General features: G+C 42.0%; 1 protein-coding gene across 2 annotated transcripts in view; it reads left to right on the top strand.

The window, feature by feature from the left end:
- Nucleotides 1–17,199, top strand: part of kcnd2 (potassium voltage-gated channel, Shal-related subfamily, member 2) — a 434,539-nt gene that overhangs the window by 392,475 nt on the left and 24,865 nt on the right. For both annotated transcript variants that reach the window (XM_080191717.1, XM_080191718.1), the window contains exon 2: nt 6,882–7,044. In XM_080191717.1, the coding sequence (XP_080047843.1) occupies nt 6,882–7,044 (163 nt within the window). The remainder of the gene's footprint in view (nt 1–6,881; nt 7,045–17,199) is intronic.

Here is a 17,199-nt window from a genome sequence, read left to right on the forward strand (position 1 = left end):
CAAGAAAATTAGACACCTTACAAAGAAACTAATGCAAAAGATTGGAATCTTCTTTGACCCAGCAAGTATTACCGGAAGTATAGAATATACAATGGCTGGAATTCTCTGACCGTTCACACTCTATTGCCACTGCTGCCAGTGACAGCGGAGAATTTGGTGCTGAACCAAATCTCGGTTCACTGCAGAGGGGCCAGAGAATCCCAGCTGCAGGCGAGGTCAGAGAATTCTGGTCTTATATATAACATACTCGATGAAAGTACTTAGCGGGGTGCACGGTAGCACAGTGGTTAGCAGTGCTGTCTCAAAATGCCAGGGATTCGGTTTCAATTCCCGGCTTGGGTCGTCGTGCGAAGTCTGCATGTTCTCCCTGTGTCAGCTTTTTACCATTTATATAGATGATCTGGAGGAGGGAACCGAGTGTAGAGTGTCGAAATTTGCTGATGACACCAAGATTGGGGGAACTTCTTCACTCAAAGGTTGGTGAATCTCTGGAATTCTCTGCCCGTTGAAGTGGTGGAGGCTGCCTCGCTAAATATTTTTAAGACGCGGGTTGATGGGTTTTTGATAGGAGAGGGGATTAAGGGTTATGGGGAGAGGGCGGGAAAGTGGAACTGAGCAGCGACAGATCAGCCATGATCTTATTGAATGGCGGGGCAGGCTCGAAGGGCTGGATGGCCTACTCCTGCTCCTATTTCTTATGTTCTTATGTTCTTATGTTCTACGTGGGTTTCTTCCAGGTGCTCTGGTTTCCTCCCACAGTCCGAAAGATATGCTGGTTAGTTAGGTGCATTGGCCTTGCTAAATTCTCCCTCAGTATACATGAACATGCGCCAGAGTGAGGTAATTAGGGGATTTTCAGAGTAATTTCATTGCCAGCCTGATACTAATAAATAAACTTTAAACTTAACTTCAAATGTCATAATGGAGGGAGTTGTATCAGATTTTCATAAAATGGCAAGGTTTTGCTCTAAATCTATATCGGCATTACATTCTGTTAGTCTTACTTACATTGCTTTTCATCCGGAACTTGCAGTTAGCAAGTGAGGGGCTCACCCTTACTCAAAAAAGCGACTGACAAAGATCTAACGATACCTGTAGCATTGATTTCAACTTTCCCAGTGTTAGTTTGATTGTGATACCAAGTCCAGGGATGCCCCAGCAACTGTTCATCTAACAAGCTAAGCATTCAATCACATTGAAGAGTTCTCACAGACAGCAAACCAGTGAGCAAAACGCACTGATTGTCATACATTGCTGTAACTTTTACAGGATGCAAAATGAAGTTAGAAACATACACATAGGAGTTAAAATAAATAAATTGTTATATTAGAAACCTACGTAATTTTTATCATGAAGTAGAAATTTGACATTCCACAGGGATTTCCACAGAGATAGCTTTTCAAGGCCAGAGAGGTTGTTCACATGTATTACTTAATATTCGATTAAAAACTCAGTTTTACCTCATTTAATGAGGTATAACATTTTTTTGTTTTTCTTTATTACAGTACGAACAGGGAAGTTCACCTGAGTTCTAGTGGTTTATAAAGATTGCCTTTTGCGGAGATTTAAATAGCGCACTTGGTAGAGCAGCCAGGAATCACTGACAGAAACTTCTGGATTCCTACTTCTTTTGGCTGCAAGTTGCTGTTAGTTTCACAGTCATAATAATGATCAAAACTGACAGCTTCACCATCATCACAGCCACAAAATCTGGGCCATAAAATTGCGAGTAAATGGAGATCAACAGTAAAATGTTTTATGTCTCATGAATTTTCATCACCTGGTTAAAAACTGCACTGGCTGCTCCACATGCAGGCTTTAATCCTAAAAGCACCTCAACAACCTAATTCTGTTAAGTATTGATGTTTATGGCATGTTAAGTCTGCAGGGAGAGTTTTCATAACTCAAATCTTTCTACATCATAAAATCTTATCTTGTTTAAGGGGATGTTCATGATAAAGTCTAGCAGTGCCTTAACTTCAAGTACTTGAAAAATGCATTCCACTTGCGGGAAGTGCTTCTGATGCAACCAAGAAGTGACTAACCCTCTGATTGGAGCCTTGACCTTCTCAGCATTTTAGAACCTACACAGAAAAATGTGACATTTTACCTCTAATCCCAGAAAGCCCCACCCCTGCTCTCCCGCCCACCTCAAACTGAGCAACAAACTGTGGAGGTGGCGCGAGGAATCGAAGGCAGATAATAAAATAATCTGAAGAGTAAAAGGTGAAAATTATGGGCAGGCTTCACCGCAATCATTTTTTAATCTTTTTTCCCAAAGTTTTTAAGTGTCGTGACTTGACCTTCTAGCACTCCAAACATTTCAAGAATAATTGTAAGTGAAAGTCATTGATGATGTTAGTGGCACTGTCATTTACCACTGCTTCTATGGTTCAGTTCTTTTTCCAATCCCTTCACTTTTAATACATGCTTATCCACAGTGACACAGAAGCTAGCACTGCTGTCACACAGCGCCATGGACTAGGGTTCGATTCCCAGCGTGAGTCGCTATCTGCGCGGAGACTGCATGTTCTCCCCGTGTCTGCATGGGTTTCCTCCAGGTACTCCGGTTTCCTCCCACAGTCCGAAAGACGTACTGGTCAGGTGCATTGGTCATGCTAAATTCTCCCTCATTGTACCTGAACAGGCACCAGAATGTGGCAACCAGGGGATTTTTACAGTGACTTCATTGCAGTGTTAATGTAAACCTACTTGTGACTCTAATAATAGAAGAACAAAGAAAATTATAGCGCAGGAACAGGCCCTTTGGCTCTCCAAGCCTGCACCAACCATGCTACCCTCCTGGGGACCACATCCCTCTATTCCGATCCTATTCATGTATTTGTCAAATCGCCCCTTAAATCTCACTATCGTATCCACTACCTCCCCCGGCAGTGAGTTCCAGGCACCCTCTGTGCAAAAATCTCACCTCATACATTTATGCCTTGCTCCTCACACCTTAATCCAATGCTCCTAGAAATTGACTCTTCCTCCTTGAGAATAAGCTTCCGACGATCCACTCTGTCCATGTTCCTAATAAATAAACTAAATAAAAATAAAACATTATTTAAAATACTTTTATTTCAAACCATTGACTGAACAACCGGGCTAAGTGGAGATTAGTCTCAAGTCATTGCACCTAAATAAATCACATCCATCGGAGATTTATGTTAGAAATCTATCCTGTGCTTTTTCCATGAGATCCTTCTATATTTTGTATATGGGAAATGAGAACAGAGACACTGAGAAAGAACGCTTCTTCTAGCCTTTGCTGAAACTCATTCACAATCCCACACGTCAGCATACGGGCATGTTTAAATTATTGTTTCAGCTTTAATTTTGTAATTTTAATTTGTTGCCTGACATTGAACAGATTTCATGGTTATAAGCTGTGGAATGTCATGGAGTGCCGTTAACCTTAGTAGAAGTCTTAACATTTTCACCACATCTCGGCATTCCAAAATTATTACGGAATTGGATTTTTCATTTTGTTAAAATGTTTGAGCTAATACTTTGTTATATTTTTAATAGGAACCTGTGTATAATATTTCAAGTGACTTTGTGCCTGCGATTTCCAACCCCTCCCCCTGCCCCACACCCACCAATCCCCATGATGGGTTTTCCCACATCTTAAGTGGCAAGCCATTGGCAGCCAGCAGGATCTTCCTGTCCCGCTCCAGTCCATGGTGTTTTGCATGGCTCGCCAGCCCCAACGCCAGGGAACTCATCATGGGTTTGTTGACTTCAGCAGGACTGGAAGATCCCAGCAGTGGGAAAGGCCAGAAAATACAGCCCTTCACCCCAGGACCATGATATCTGGCTATTGGGCAAGGCTTTCAACTTTGACAGACCCATGTGTCGTCGTCAGATGGTGGTGGATTGGTCACCCATTTTATGCTATTAAAGTTACCAAGGGAAATCAGGTAGCTATCAAGCAGAAAGCTGATTGGCAACCAAGTTAAAAGCGACACCAATTGAGGGATGGAGGCCGTAGGTTTTGAGGCCTTCCCACCTGGCGCAACCAGGTGATAGCATCACAAAAATGGTGGACACGGCTTGATAGTCCATTCCTGCCAGCTTCCCTAACATCTCTCGGGCCTACCTTTTTTTCAAATTCATTCCTGCGACATGGGCATCGCTGGCTGGCCAGCATTTATTGCCCATCCCTAGTTGCTCTTGGAGGGCTCTAAAGTCACATGTAGGCCAGACAAGGTATGGTTGGCAGATTTCCTTCCCTAAAGGACACTAGTGAATCAGATAGTTTTTCCAACAATCGACAATGGTTTCATGGCCATCAGTGGATTCTTAATTCCAGATATTTTTTACTGAATTCAAATTCCACCACCTGCCATTACAGGATTTGAACCCAAGACCCCAGGACATGAGCTGAGTTTCTGGAGTAATAGGCTATTGATAATATCACTAGGCCATTGTCTCCCCATATTTACCCTTTTTTTTGCTAGCTACTTTTAATAAGCTAATTGAAGCCCTCTGGTGTACACAAAATACCAGTTGCCGCTTTAGGACCCATTGTGAGGGAGCTCTCACATTGAACCTGCACACTTTATTCCATGTCTGCTGCAGGTTCAATGTGAGAGAAGCCTACAAATATCATAGAATCCCTAGAAATGTATAGGAATGTGTCAAAACAGGCCATTTGGCCCATTGAGCCTGTATCAACACCAATCCCACCCAGCCCCTATCCCTATAACCCCACATATTTACCCTGCCAATCTCTCTGACACTAAGGGACAATTTAGCATGGCCAATCAATCTAACCTGTACATCTTTGGACTATGGGAGGAAACCAGTGCACCTGGAGGACACCCACGCAGAAACGGGGGACAAGATTTCACAGCCTCGTTCATCCCACAACCGTAAAATCCTTCCCTAGGTTAGCGGACTTTTCCATTTCCCTCCACTCATCCACTCCGATTCCTGTGGCAGGCAGGGCAGTAAAATTCTGGCTGGGGAGAACATGCAAACTCCACACAGACTGTCACCCAAGGCTAGAATTGAACCCAGGTCCCTGGCAGTTTTAACTTATCTTTGCATGCCAGGAGAAGCAGAAGTGCACACATCTGACAATTTGAATGTTCTGCTATTTATGCTGAAAATTCAAACAGGGATGACTGATAATTAACATGTTACATTGCCCCTTAATATAATATTAAATCAGCTGTACGCCTGGGAAGGTATGACATGTTTTGCTAATTAATGCATCGCCTATTAATGTGTAAAGGTAAATACTGTAATAAACTCATCTCAGTTAAATTGACTTGCAATAGCCGCACTTATTTGTGGTTATAAAAACATCGTAAAATGTAGTTCATGTACCCTCCAGTGGAAACTGTTAGCCATTGCAGTGACTTTTCTTGTTCATATCACCTATTTAGACACAGAAACAAAATCATTTATCTTGTATGGTACATTGGAATATTAACTGGCTATAACATGGGGATCTGCAGCAGGAGAAGAAACAAATACATAGCTAAATATTTATCATAATGAGTGGAAGGTGCAGTAGATCATCACTCCAGAACATCAGCTGAGTTTCTGAATTAACTAGGGGTGGGCAATAAATGCTGGCCAGCCATGAATTCATATATAAAAAACACTTGCAAACTCAATATAAAGATCAGTTTCCTCAAGGCTTCTTTCCTACAAGTTTATTGTTTAACCCTTTCACCATGCACACTACTAGATCTAAAAGAGACTATTCGCTGGTTGGTTCTCGACAGTTGAGGTGACACGATGGCACAGCCATTAACAGTGCTACCTCACAATGCCAGGGACCCGGGTTCAATTCCCAGCTTGGGCCGTGGTCTGTGTGGAGTTTGTACATTCTGCCCATGTCTGCATGGGTTTCCTCTGGTGCTCTGATTTCCTCCCACAGTTCAAAGGGTTACATTGATTGGCCATGCCAAATTGCCATTTAGTGTCAAGGAGACAAGTAGGATAAATATGTTGAGTATAGGGCCTGGGTGGATTAAGGGGGTTCTATGATTCTATGATAACAGTATAGCAAAATGATCTTGCATACACTCATTTTCTATACTAGTCAAAATTTTGGCTGCCCAGACTATATGAAAGTTAAAGCCCCGTGTAGTTACTGTCTTATCCTTATTAAATGCGCCTGTTGTTTATGAGTTTATTTTTACCTTAGCCTGACACTACATTTACTGTTGAGGGGAGCGATAAACTATTCTCAGTGTTTTCAGTCCCTTGTTGTTCCTTAGCTCTATCCAAGTTGCGTCTACATCTTGACTCTCTGAGCCATGACCCCTTCTCTCTCCTCCCTTTATTCCATCCTTCGTTAGCAGGGCTGCCCATCCCCAGTTTTTTCCATTTTGCTTATCTCTTCTTAAAATCAAGTATGCTGAAATATTAAGCTCCTAGCTTGCTCACTCTGCAGCAGTATCTCTATATTGGCTATTAGGCTAATTAGATTCATGTACCGTTTGTGCCGCGGTCATTATATAAGGAGTAAATATTGCAGGTCCACATTGTAAGAAGTTGGCAACACAGTAATAGGATAATTCCTTGCTTTGCAGAGAGTATTCTTGATAAATTTACTGTTTTATTTTAACAAGACTGTGCTAAACCTTACTGAAAAACAGAATGAACACGAGTGCGCATTGTTTGGAATGCTGGGCAGGTTTGACAGGAACCAAGCATTGGGAAAAGGACTTTAAAGCTGAAATTCAAACTTAAATAAATTAGATATTTGTAACTCTGATAGTAACTGTTTCTTTCTTACTGATGCAAATTGATTATACTGCTATAATCCGTTATTTATCTTCTATTTCTAGGCATCATTCCGATGCTCTGGTTAGTTTTTCTTATGGCTAAAACCTGATGGTTTGTTCTTTTTGGTGCAGGTATGGAGACATGGTACCAAAGACCATTGCTGGGAAGATTTTTGGTTCTATCTGCTCTTTGAGTGGTGTGTTGGTTATTGCCTTACCAGTCCCTGTGATTGTCTCAAACTTCAGCCGTATCTACCATCAGAACCAACGGGCAGATAAACGCAAGGCCCAGAAGGTATTTGCTGCTCAGTTCCTTCCTGTTCAATGTGCATACGAATAATACACCTGGCACATATTTATGACATGTTTAGGATGGTTCCTATTTGTCTTGGTTACGTGTGCACATGTCTTTTGGTGCCCAATAATGGCTCAATCCCCATCAGTGTAAAGAGATGTGCTTCACCACTTTCTTCTTTCGGATAGAAGGCTTTGTGAGTGCAATATCTCCAAAAATAAGTTGTGCAAGATAAGCAACAACTCCATTTAACCAAATGAACAAAACACATAAAAATAATTGCAATATTTTCAATTCTTTCTAATACCTTGTCTGTCAGAAGACTATCATCTTAAGCGTTGGTAATTGTGGCTCAGGGCTCTTGATTTATATATATTGGCCTCAACTGAGGGAAAGGCAGTTTAGTCCTTTAAGTGCTTAATGTCCTTTGGATTTTTAGAAAGTGTGAATCATCCATCACTTTCTCCTTTCCAATTTCAGGAGCATCACTTTCACCTCCCAAGGAGTATAGACAGTCATTGGAAGATTAGCTACTTGTTACACACTCCATTCAATCTTTTTTTCCATTATAATTGAAAGCTTCATCCCAATATTTAATGTTGCAAAATATCATTAAAGGTCCCTGACTTGTTTTACTATCCGTCTCTTTTAGATTTCTCAGGCCACTCCTACTATCCCTGGCCAAAAGGACAGTACGGTGACATCCATTGTCAATAAAACTGAGTTAGATATAAGAATTCCCAGTCGAGCACAGGGATGCTGATCGTAGTGAACACACTTGTTGAGGCTAAGTGAATATGGTGGTGGCACGGTGGCACAGGGGGTAGCACGGTGGCACAATGGTTAGCACTGCTGCCTCACAGTGGCAGAGATCCAACTTGGGCTACTGTCTGTGTGAAGTTTGCACATTCTCCCCGTGTCTGCATGAGTTTCCTCCAGGTGCTGTTTTCCTCCCACAGTCCAAAAATGTGCGGGTTAGGTTGATTGGCCATGCTAAATGGTATCGGGTAGATTAGCAGGATAAATGTGTGGAGTTACAGGAATAGGGCCGGGTGCGATGTGGTTGGTGCAAATTCCATGGGCTGAATGGCCTCCTTCTGCACTGTAGGATTCTATGAACTTCTTTCCATTTGAGTAATTAAAAGCTTGGTCAGAGTTAGGATTAGGGGAGCACCTTAAAGGAAGAGACAAAGTTGAAGATGCAGAGAGGTTTAGGAAAGTTAAATACAAAAGCTAAAGGCCTCAATGACCGAAGGCGCTGTCTCCAATGGTAGGCAAAGAAAGTTGGAGATGCACAAGAGGCCAGCATTGGAGGAAGACAAGAGTCCTTGGAGGTGGGAATTGTCAAGGTCATGAAGGGATTTGAGCTTGGGATGAACTGAAGCTTTTGGAGGACGGTACAAGAGAGGCTGTTCAGGAGAATATTGGAATAGTTGTGCATGGAAGTAAGAAAATCATGGATAAGGATTTCAGCAGAAAATGGATTAGAACAGAGGCAGATATGTGGAGATATTCTGTAGGCACATGTGACTGATCTTTGTGAAGAATGTAACAGAAGTTCAGTTCAGGGTCAAATAGGACGCCACGGTCATGAACAGTCTGTTTCAGACTGAAACAATGGCCAGGGAGGGGATGGATTCAGTGGCTAGGATGTGGAGTTTGTGTGGCAGGGGCCACAAACAATGGCTTTGGTCTCCCCAATGTTTGAACAAAGGAAATTTCAAATCATCTGAGACCGGCTTTCAGACAAGCATTCTGAAAACACAGAAGCTGCAGACAGGCCAAGAGAGATATGGCAATCCATAACTATCATTAAAACTAATTCTTAACTTCTCTTTTTGTTCTTTTGATAATTATCTTAAATTTATGTACTCCAGTTACTCACGCAGAGATTATTGGAAATTGTTTTCCCTTTTACTTTATGAAATTATTTCAGAATTTCAAACATTGCTATCAGATTTCCTCTTAACCTTCTTTGGTCTAATAAAAAGAACCTCATGTCTCTAGCCTCTCATGATGCCTAGAGTCTCTCATCCTTGGAATCACCTTTGTAAATCCCATCGATATGGTTTCCAGGACATTAACTTCCTTGCTAAAATAGGGCACCTATAACATTGGGACACAGCATTCTAACTCTCCTTCACTATGTGGATCAATGTCAAAGACACAATGTGCTAAGTTAGGTCACAGCGGAGTACAGTGTACGGTTCTGATCACAAGAAGAATCTGTTCATACTCATGATGGTAAGGAACAGAATGTCAAAAGTTGAACCCAGAAATGAATGGAGGATTTTCTTTAGAATGCAAGAGTCTGAGGGGAGAATTAATTGACCATTCAGAGCTTTCACTCACCGAGCTATCAGTGACTGATCTGTTTGAAGTTTTATATACAGTATTCTACTTTGGCTATTTATAGCAAAGATTGAGGATTCAGGATGGTATATAAAGCTTTAATAGATCAAAAGGAAAAGGTTTGAACATATCCATCATCAGAATGGCCATAGAACCACTTTATCTTTTGCTGTTTTGCAGAGTGTCGCAGATCTGAGGCTCACTTTGGGCCATGTGTATTTAAGTTCACAAATCAACAGCTTTTTGGAAGCCCAGTGTGTTAGAATCCTTGTAGGGGAACCATAAGCCAAAATAACTAAATGTGCCAAGTGGCTTGCAATAAAGAAATTACCAACAAGATTTCACTTTTTGGAACTTTTACTTTAACACAAATCCGAATCAACTAAACTATTAAAAATGAATTAACAGGCCAGTCATGCTTCAAAAAAAAGGCAAGTTACACTTCAAACAGTTGATGCGAAACAGATACATCTTACACAACTATAAGCACTCACATCATTCCCCACACGAGGCACACCACCTACAGTTCCAAATTTCTCTAATTCAGCTTCTTGCATGTTTAGCGGAGGTAGTGGCACAGTGGTATTGTCACTGAATTAATAATCCAGAGACCCAAGGTAAAGCTCTGGGGACTGGGTTCAAATCCCACCATAGCAGATGGTAAAATATGAATTCAATCACAATCTGGAATTAAAGTCTAATGATGATTGTGGAACCATTGTCAGTTGTGAAAACCCATCTGGTTCACAAATGTTCTTTGGGGAAGGAAATCTTCATCCTTACCCAATCTGGCCTGGGTAACATCAGAGCCTCAGTAATGTGGTTGATTCTTAAAAATACCCTCACGGATGGGTGATAAATGCTGACCCAGCCAAAGACACCTACGTCCCATGAATTAATAATTTTTAAAAATGTATTATCTCACCTTCCCACTCAATTGGTTTTGCCTTCAAATCTTGTTCACCAGCAGCTGTATTCCATTTGAGGTCCCCACTTCGAGAACGGAATCTTACAAAGATTCTTAGTACTTACTTAGTTCTTACTGAACAAGTAAAAAATCAGGACAGAATCGCGCTGGTGTTTTGGGCGAGTTGTGAGTCGCAATCTTGTGGCTCAGGATGCGATTCTTGCCAGTAGGGGGAGGGGCGGAGCCTAATCCCGCCAGTGAAATTGGGTGCTGAGCCCTTGGGGCGCCATTGCATAGTTGCCCTGATCTTCCAGTGCACAGGGCATGGAGCTGATTTTGCTAGCAGAACAGTGCCAGTACGATCAGGAGAGATGAGAAACAGGGTCTGATTGACTGGCGTGACAAGCTGGTAAGATTGCACCCAAAGTCAGCACTGACAATGAGCACATCAATCCTCTCTCACTCAGGTCTCTCAGTCCTGATGACATATCTTTCCAGAGTTCCCTTCAACCTGCAATCCCTGAATCACAGTCTGGTTCTCATACAAACTCTCAGATTTTTCACTTATCTGAGGCATTCACACCACTTTTGGAACTCAGTCCTCTCTGGGTCGATCACACATTACTTCCCTAGAGCTTCTGGAATTTTACTTTGCTTCTTACTGCCAAACTGTCTTTTTGTAGAAAGCTCAACATGCTCCCAAATGCACCAGGAGTTTGATAACTGTATCCTGCTACAGCATTATTTTCTGCCTACATCTGTGTGCTGATCACCTTCTGACTCCAACCCTCCTTTGTGTCAACGAGCCAGACATCTTCTAGTCTTTCTTCCTCTTGGTGCGATTTCCAGGTCAGAAGTTACTAAGTCACATGGACTAGTATTTCTTAATATCCAAGAAAATTACAATTGATCCCTTTATAATGATTGTAAACTCTTAAAAGTTATTTTCAAACATTCTTTAAAACAATTACAGATTCAAAACTTTTTAAATAAATTTTCCTTATTGTACAGCTTCCAAGTCAAAAGATGTCACAGGTACACTACTGAGGGAGTGCTGCAGTATCAGAGGTGCCACCTTTCATTAAACTGAGGCCGTGTCTCCCTTTTTAGGTGAATGTACACAATCTCATGGCCCTATTATGGAACAGCAGGGAAATTATCACTGACTTCTTCACAGGAAGTTCTCCCCATGTCTGTGTGGGTTTCCTCCGGGTGCTCTGGTTTCCTCCTACACTCCAAAAGTGTGCAGGTTAGGTTGATTGGCCATGCAAAGTTATCCATTAGTGTCAGGGGGACTAGCAAGGTAAATATGTGAGGTTATGAGGAATAGGGCCTAAGTAGGATTGTTGTTGGTGCAGACCCAATGGGCTGAATGGCCTCCTTCTGCACAGCAGGGATTCTGTGATACTTTCTGGCTAATATTCATCCCAGAATCAACATCACTTGAAACGGCTGATCGGGTTATTGTTATTTGTGGGAGTCTGCTGTATGTGAAAGTGTTCCCTTGTCATACCAGAATTAGATAACAACAACTGGTGCTATTGGAATCCTCCTGTTCTTTTGATGCAACTTTGGTGAAAGCTCCGAGCCAACCCTAGAGCAATATCATCAATGCCATTCATGCCACGTAGGCACAGCAGATGACTTGGAGAACGATAACAACTTCAAACCCTAGTTCTTCCATTTCAGAAACAAACACTTATTTCACCGTCTCTGAGCAACCTCACGCTAACTCTGTTCCAAATGGTATTTTGGTCTTCCTAGTGAGAGGATGTGAGTATATGCAAGCATTTCAGCCAATGTCATTCCACTTTTCAAGAAGGATGGTGGCACTAAACTAGGGAATTACAGAGCTGTGAGTTTCACATCAGTGGTAGGGAAACTATTGGAGAAAATTCTGATGGAGGAAGTTAATCTCTACTCGGAGAGGCAAGGTTTGATCAGGGATAGTCAGCGTGGCTTTGTCAGAGGGAGGTCATGCCTAACAAATTCGATTGAATATTTAAGAGAAGTGATCAGATGTGTACATGAGGGTAGTGGATTTGATGAACTTTGAATGGATTTCAGCAAAGCCCATGACAAGGTTGCACATGGGAGACTGATAATGAAGGTAAAAGTACATGGGATCCAGGGTAACTTGACAAGTTGGATCCAAAACTAGCTAATGGGTAGAGGACGGAGGGTGGTGGTAAAAGGCTGTTTGTGTGACTAGAGGCCGGTGTCTACCGGCATACCACAGGGGTCATTACTGGATCCATTTTCCTTCATAATATATATGGTTGATATGGATCAGAATGTTCAAGAGTGGATGATAAGTAAGTTTGAGGATGACACAAAGTAGTTAGTAGTGAGGAAGAAGATCTTAGGTGGCAGGAAGATATAGATGGGTAGATCAGTAGCAGATAGAATTTAACCCTGAAAAGTGCAAGGTGAGGTACTTTGGAAGGAGTAACAGATAAGGGAGTACTCAATGAATGGCAAGATACTCAGAAGCTCAGAGGAAAGGAAGGATCTTGGGTTCTTATCCACAGAACCCTGAGGACACCTAAACAGGTTAATAGGGCAGTTTAGAAGGCACACAGGACACTTGCCTTTATCAGTCATGGCATAGGTTATGAGAGCAGAGAGGTTATGTTGGAGCTGTGCAAAACTTTTGTGAGGCAACAGCTGGGGTACTGTGTGTACTTCTGGTCACCTTAATATATAGGAAGGATGTGATTGCACTGGAGAGGGTGCAGAGGAGATTCACCAGGATGTTGTCTGGGATGGAGCATTTGAGCTATGAAGAGAGGCTGGATAGGATCCTGTTGTTTTTATTAGAGCAGAGAAGATTGGAAGTCCTGAGTGATGTGCGTAAGATTATGAGGGCATCAGCAGAGTGGTTAGGAAGCAGAAATTCCAGTTGATCCTTAGTTGAAAGATCAATAACAAGGGGGCAAAATTTTAAGGTGAGGGACAGGAGGTTTAGAGGGGATTTGTGGAAAATCTTTTCACCCACAGGGTGGTGGGTATCTGAAACATGTTATCTGGGAGGGTTGTAGATGTGGGAAACCACACAACTTTACAAAGTACGTGCATGAGCACTTGAAATGTCATAACATTAAACGCTAAAGGGCCAGGTGCTGGACAATGGGATCAGTGTAGTTGTGTCAGCACAAACTCAATGGGCTGAAGTGTCTCTTCTGCACTGTATGGTTCTTTGACTCTATAGGAGCAGGGGTGCTTTGCTGCAGTTATACAGGGCCTTGGTTAGACCACATCTGGAATATTATGCGCAGTTTTGGTCTTTTTATCTGAGGACATGTTGCAGCTGTACAAAACTCTGGTGCAGCTGCACTTGGAATATTGTGTACAGTTCTGGTCGCCGCATTATAAGAAGGATGTGGAGGCATTGGAAAGGGTGCAGAGGAGGTGTACGAGGATGTTGCCTGGTCTGGTGGGAAGGTCTTATGAGGAAAGGCTGAAGGACTTGAGGTTGTTTTCGTTAGAGAGAAGAAGGTTAAGAGGTGACCTAATTGAGGCATACAAGCTAATCAGAGAATTAGATAGGGTGGACAGTGAGAGCCTTTACTCTTGGATGGCGATGGCTAACACAAGGGGACATAGCTTTAAATTGAGGGGTGATAAATATTGGATGGATGTCAGAGGTAGGTTCTTTACTCAGAGGGTAGTAAGGACGTGGAATGCCCTGCCTGCAGCAGTGGTGGACTCGCCAACTTTAAGGGCATTCAAATGGTCATTGGATAGGCATATGGATAATATTGGAATAGCTTAGGTTAGAGGGTCATTAGATTGGTTCCGCTGGTCAGCGCAACATCGAGGACCGAAGGGCCTGTACTGCGCTGTAATGTTCTATGTTCTATGACAGGTTTGAGGGAGTGCTGCAAAGGTTAACCAGACTGAATCCTTTGCTAAGGTACCAGATCAGAAACCCTCAGGTAGCCCAATTAAACCCCAACAGTTTTTCTATTTTGGTATTAGTGTGAGGATGAGGTGAGTGACTCCAGCTATGATTCCATCAACATACTCAGAAGCTTTTATCATAACAAACTTGACTTAACAATTTCACAGATTAACTATAGCAAATGAATTAGCTTAACTTTTACCAATTAAAATACTTAAACATGACAAGATATAATTCTTAACTACTAACCTAACTCTGTTAGTTCCAGTTCAAGCAACATTCTTCTTATAAACTCCTCTTCAAAATCACTACCAACACAGGTGTTTGTTCTTGGGCCACCAGTCCCAAAGCCTTCAGAACACCCCTGGAAAGAGAGGTAGTGAGAGAGACCAATTTCTCCTTTTTAGTCTCTAACAGCAGCCTCTGGAGAGAGAAGGACACCTCTTGCTTCTTTCAGAACCTAACAGTAACTGTCTGCTTTTTCCTGTAAGGTTAGTTCTTCCCGTTAAACACAAGACTGTGTTTGATTAGGTCAAAACCCTACTCTGAAACTCCAGGAAAAAAACAAATAAACAAAAATGCATGAACTCAGATTAAACTAAACACATCGTGAACAAAAGTCAATCATTAGCCTATATTCTCAGCATGTGAGCTGCCTGGTGCCCAGACAAACTGACATCATGTAAAACAGATCTGAACTTTAAGCTTACCCCTTACAAGAAACATGATATAAATACATTTCCTAAAGGCACAGCATCATCACACGTTGGCTGGCAGATAGACATCTGAGGAGCAATTAAGTGGGTTATGATTATATTCACTGGAAGTTAAAAGAATGAGGGGGGGTTCTCATAGAAACCTATAAAAGTCTAGTAGAACTAGACTGGACAGATGCAAGAAGATGTTCCTGATGGCAGGGTGTTCAGAGCCAGGAGTCACAGTCTGAGGGTACAGGGTTGAGAATTGAGATGAGAAGAAATTTCTTCACCCAGAGAGTGGTCAGCCTGTGGAATTAGCTATCACAGAGAGCAGTTGAGGCCAAAACATTGTATGTTTTCAAGAAGGAGTTAAATATAGTCCTTGGGATGAAAGGGATCAAAGGATGTGGGAGGAAATCAGGAACAGGTAACTGAGTTGGATGAAAGACAGATATTCTTTAAATGATGGCAGTACAGAGACGACTGCCTCAGAGGGCCAGGGACCCAGTTTCAGTTCCGGCCTCAGGTCATTGTCTGTGCAGAGTCTGCATGTTCTCCCTGTGTCTGTGTGTGGGCTTCCTCCAGGTGCTCCGGTTTCAAAGAACAAAGAAAATTACAGCACTGGAATAGGCCCTTTGGCCCTCCAAGCCTGCACCAACCATGCTGCCCGACTGAACTAAAACGCCCAACTTTTTGGGAACCATATCACTCGATTCCCATCCTATTCATGTGTTTGTCAAGACGCCCTTTAAATGTCCCTACCATATCCGCTTCCACTACCTCCTCCAGCGACGATTTCCAGGCACCCACAACTCTCTCTGTAAAAAATCTGCCTCGTACATCTCCTTTAAACCTTTCCCTTCGCACCTTAAACTTGTGCCCCTAATAATTGATTCTTCCACCCTGGGAAAAAGCTTCTGACTATCCACTCTGTCCATGCCTCTTATAATCTTGTAGACTTGTATCAGGCCACCCCTAAACCTCTGTCGTTCCAGTGAGAACAAACCAAGTTTCACCAACTTCTCCTCACAGCTAATGCTCTCCACACCAGGCAACATCCCATACACCAAAGATGTGCAGGTCAGGTTGATTGGCCATGATAAATTGCCCCTTAGTGTCAGGTGGTTAGCTACGGTAAAAATGTGGGATTACAGGAAGAGGGCTTGGGTGATATTGTGGTCAGTGCAGAATCATGGCCTCCTTCTGCACTGTAGGGATTCTATGATCAACCATGATCATAATAAATGGTGGCCCAGGCTCAAAGGACTAAATGGCCTACTCCTGCCCTTATTTTCTATGTTTCTATACATGATTTTCAGAGAAGGAACAAAAATTGAGAGCATTTGATAAGGCAAAGTGTGTTATTGAAAGTTACTGTTACTTCATTAACCTATAATATCTGAGAGAGAAAGTTCCACACAAGATTGTTTTAATTGGCGTCATATCAAGATGATTCCTTTGATAAAATATGCAGTAGTACTCAACTGATTGGTCAAATATTCCCTTTGGCTACTTATGAGTACATATTTTTATACTAATTGTTAGTGCACAGAGAAATAAGATAAACAAAAAGCATCTGTCAAAATTCTTTGCCAAAACATTTGATCAGATACCGTGCCCAAGGTAACAGCAATGCACATGGTGTCTATATTCTCAAGTCTATGGGGCAGTTCTTGGAATGCTAATAAGCATGCTGCATTTAATCTTAAACATAAAATTATTTTTCAATGATTCACAAAGAAAATGTGATTTATTTTAGAACATGCTTAATAGTCTTACAAGCTTTCATTGTCTGTTCTGTGAAGTATCGTAGGATCTTTCCAAACTATTTCTAAATCATTTTTTTCACATATTATTTGAATTGGCTATGCCGTACAAGTAACCAATGAATGTAAGTGCAGCTTGAGGTTTTTATTCAGTACAGTTGTGACAGCAGAAAAACATGATGCTACATGACAGTCCAAGATATGCACCATAAAACAAGATGGTCACTAATAAACCTTTCTTACTCAGTAGAGCTTGCTGCCATGTGAATATTGGATTGTTGAGGCAAGTAACACAGAAACCAAAAGGGAAAATTAGATAAGTACATAAAGGGGAAGGGAATGTGTTGATGGGGTGAAATGACTCTGGGAAAATGCAATAGTGAAGTGTAGAGGGAGGAAGAGAAGGGAAAGTGCTCTCAGTAAGAGGTCATATCCACCCAGGGGACCCAAGGAGCAATTCTCTTACCTGAATCTCAGTGAGGGACAATGGCCAGAATTTTCCAGCCCTCCCACTGTGAGTTCCCCTGT

This window comes from Carcharhinus amblyrhynchos, chromosome 6, assembly GCF_965287045.1.
Source record: "Carcharhinus amblyrhynchos chromosome 6, sCarAmb.v2.hapA, whole genome shotgun sequence".
In the NCBI taxonomy this organism is placed as follows: domain Eukaryota; kingdom Metazoa; phylum Chordata; class Chondrichthyes; order Carcharhiniformes; family Carcharhinidae; genus Carcharhinus; species Carcharhinus amblyrhynchos.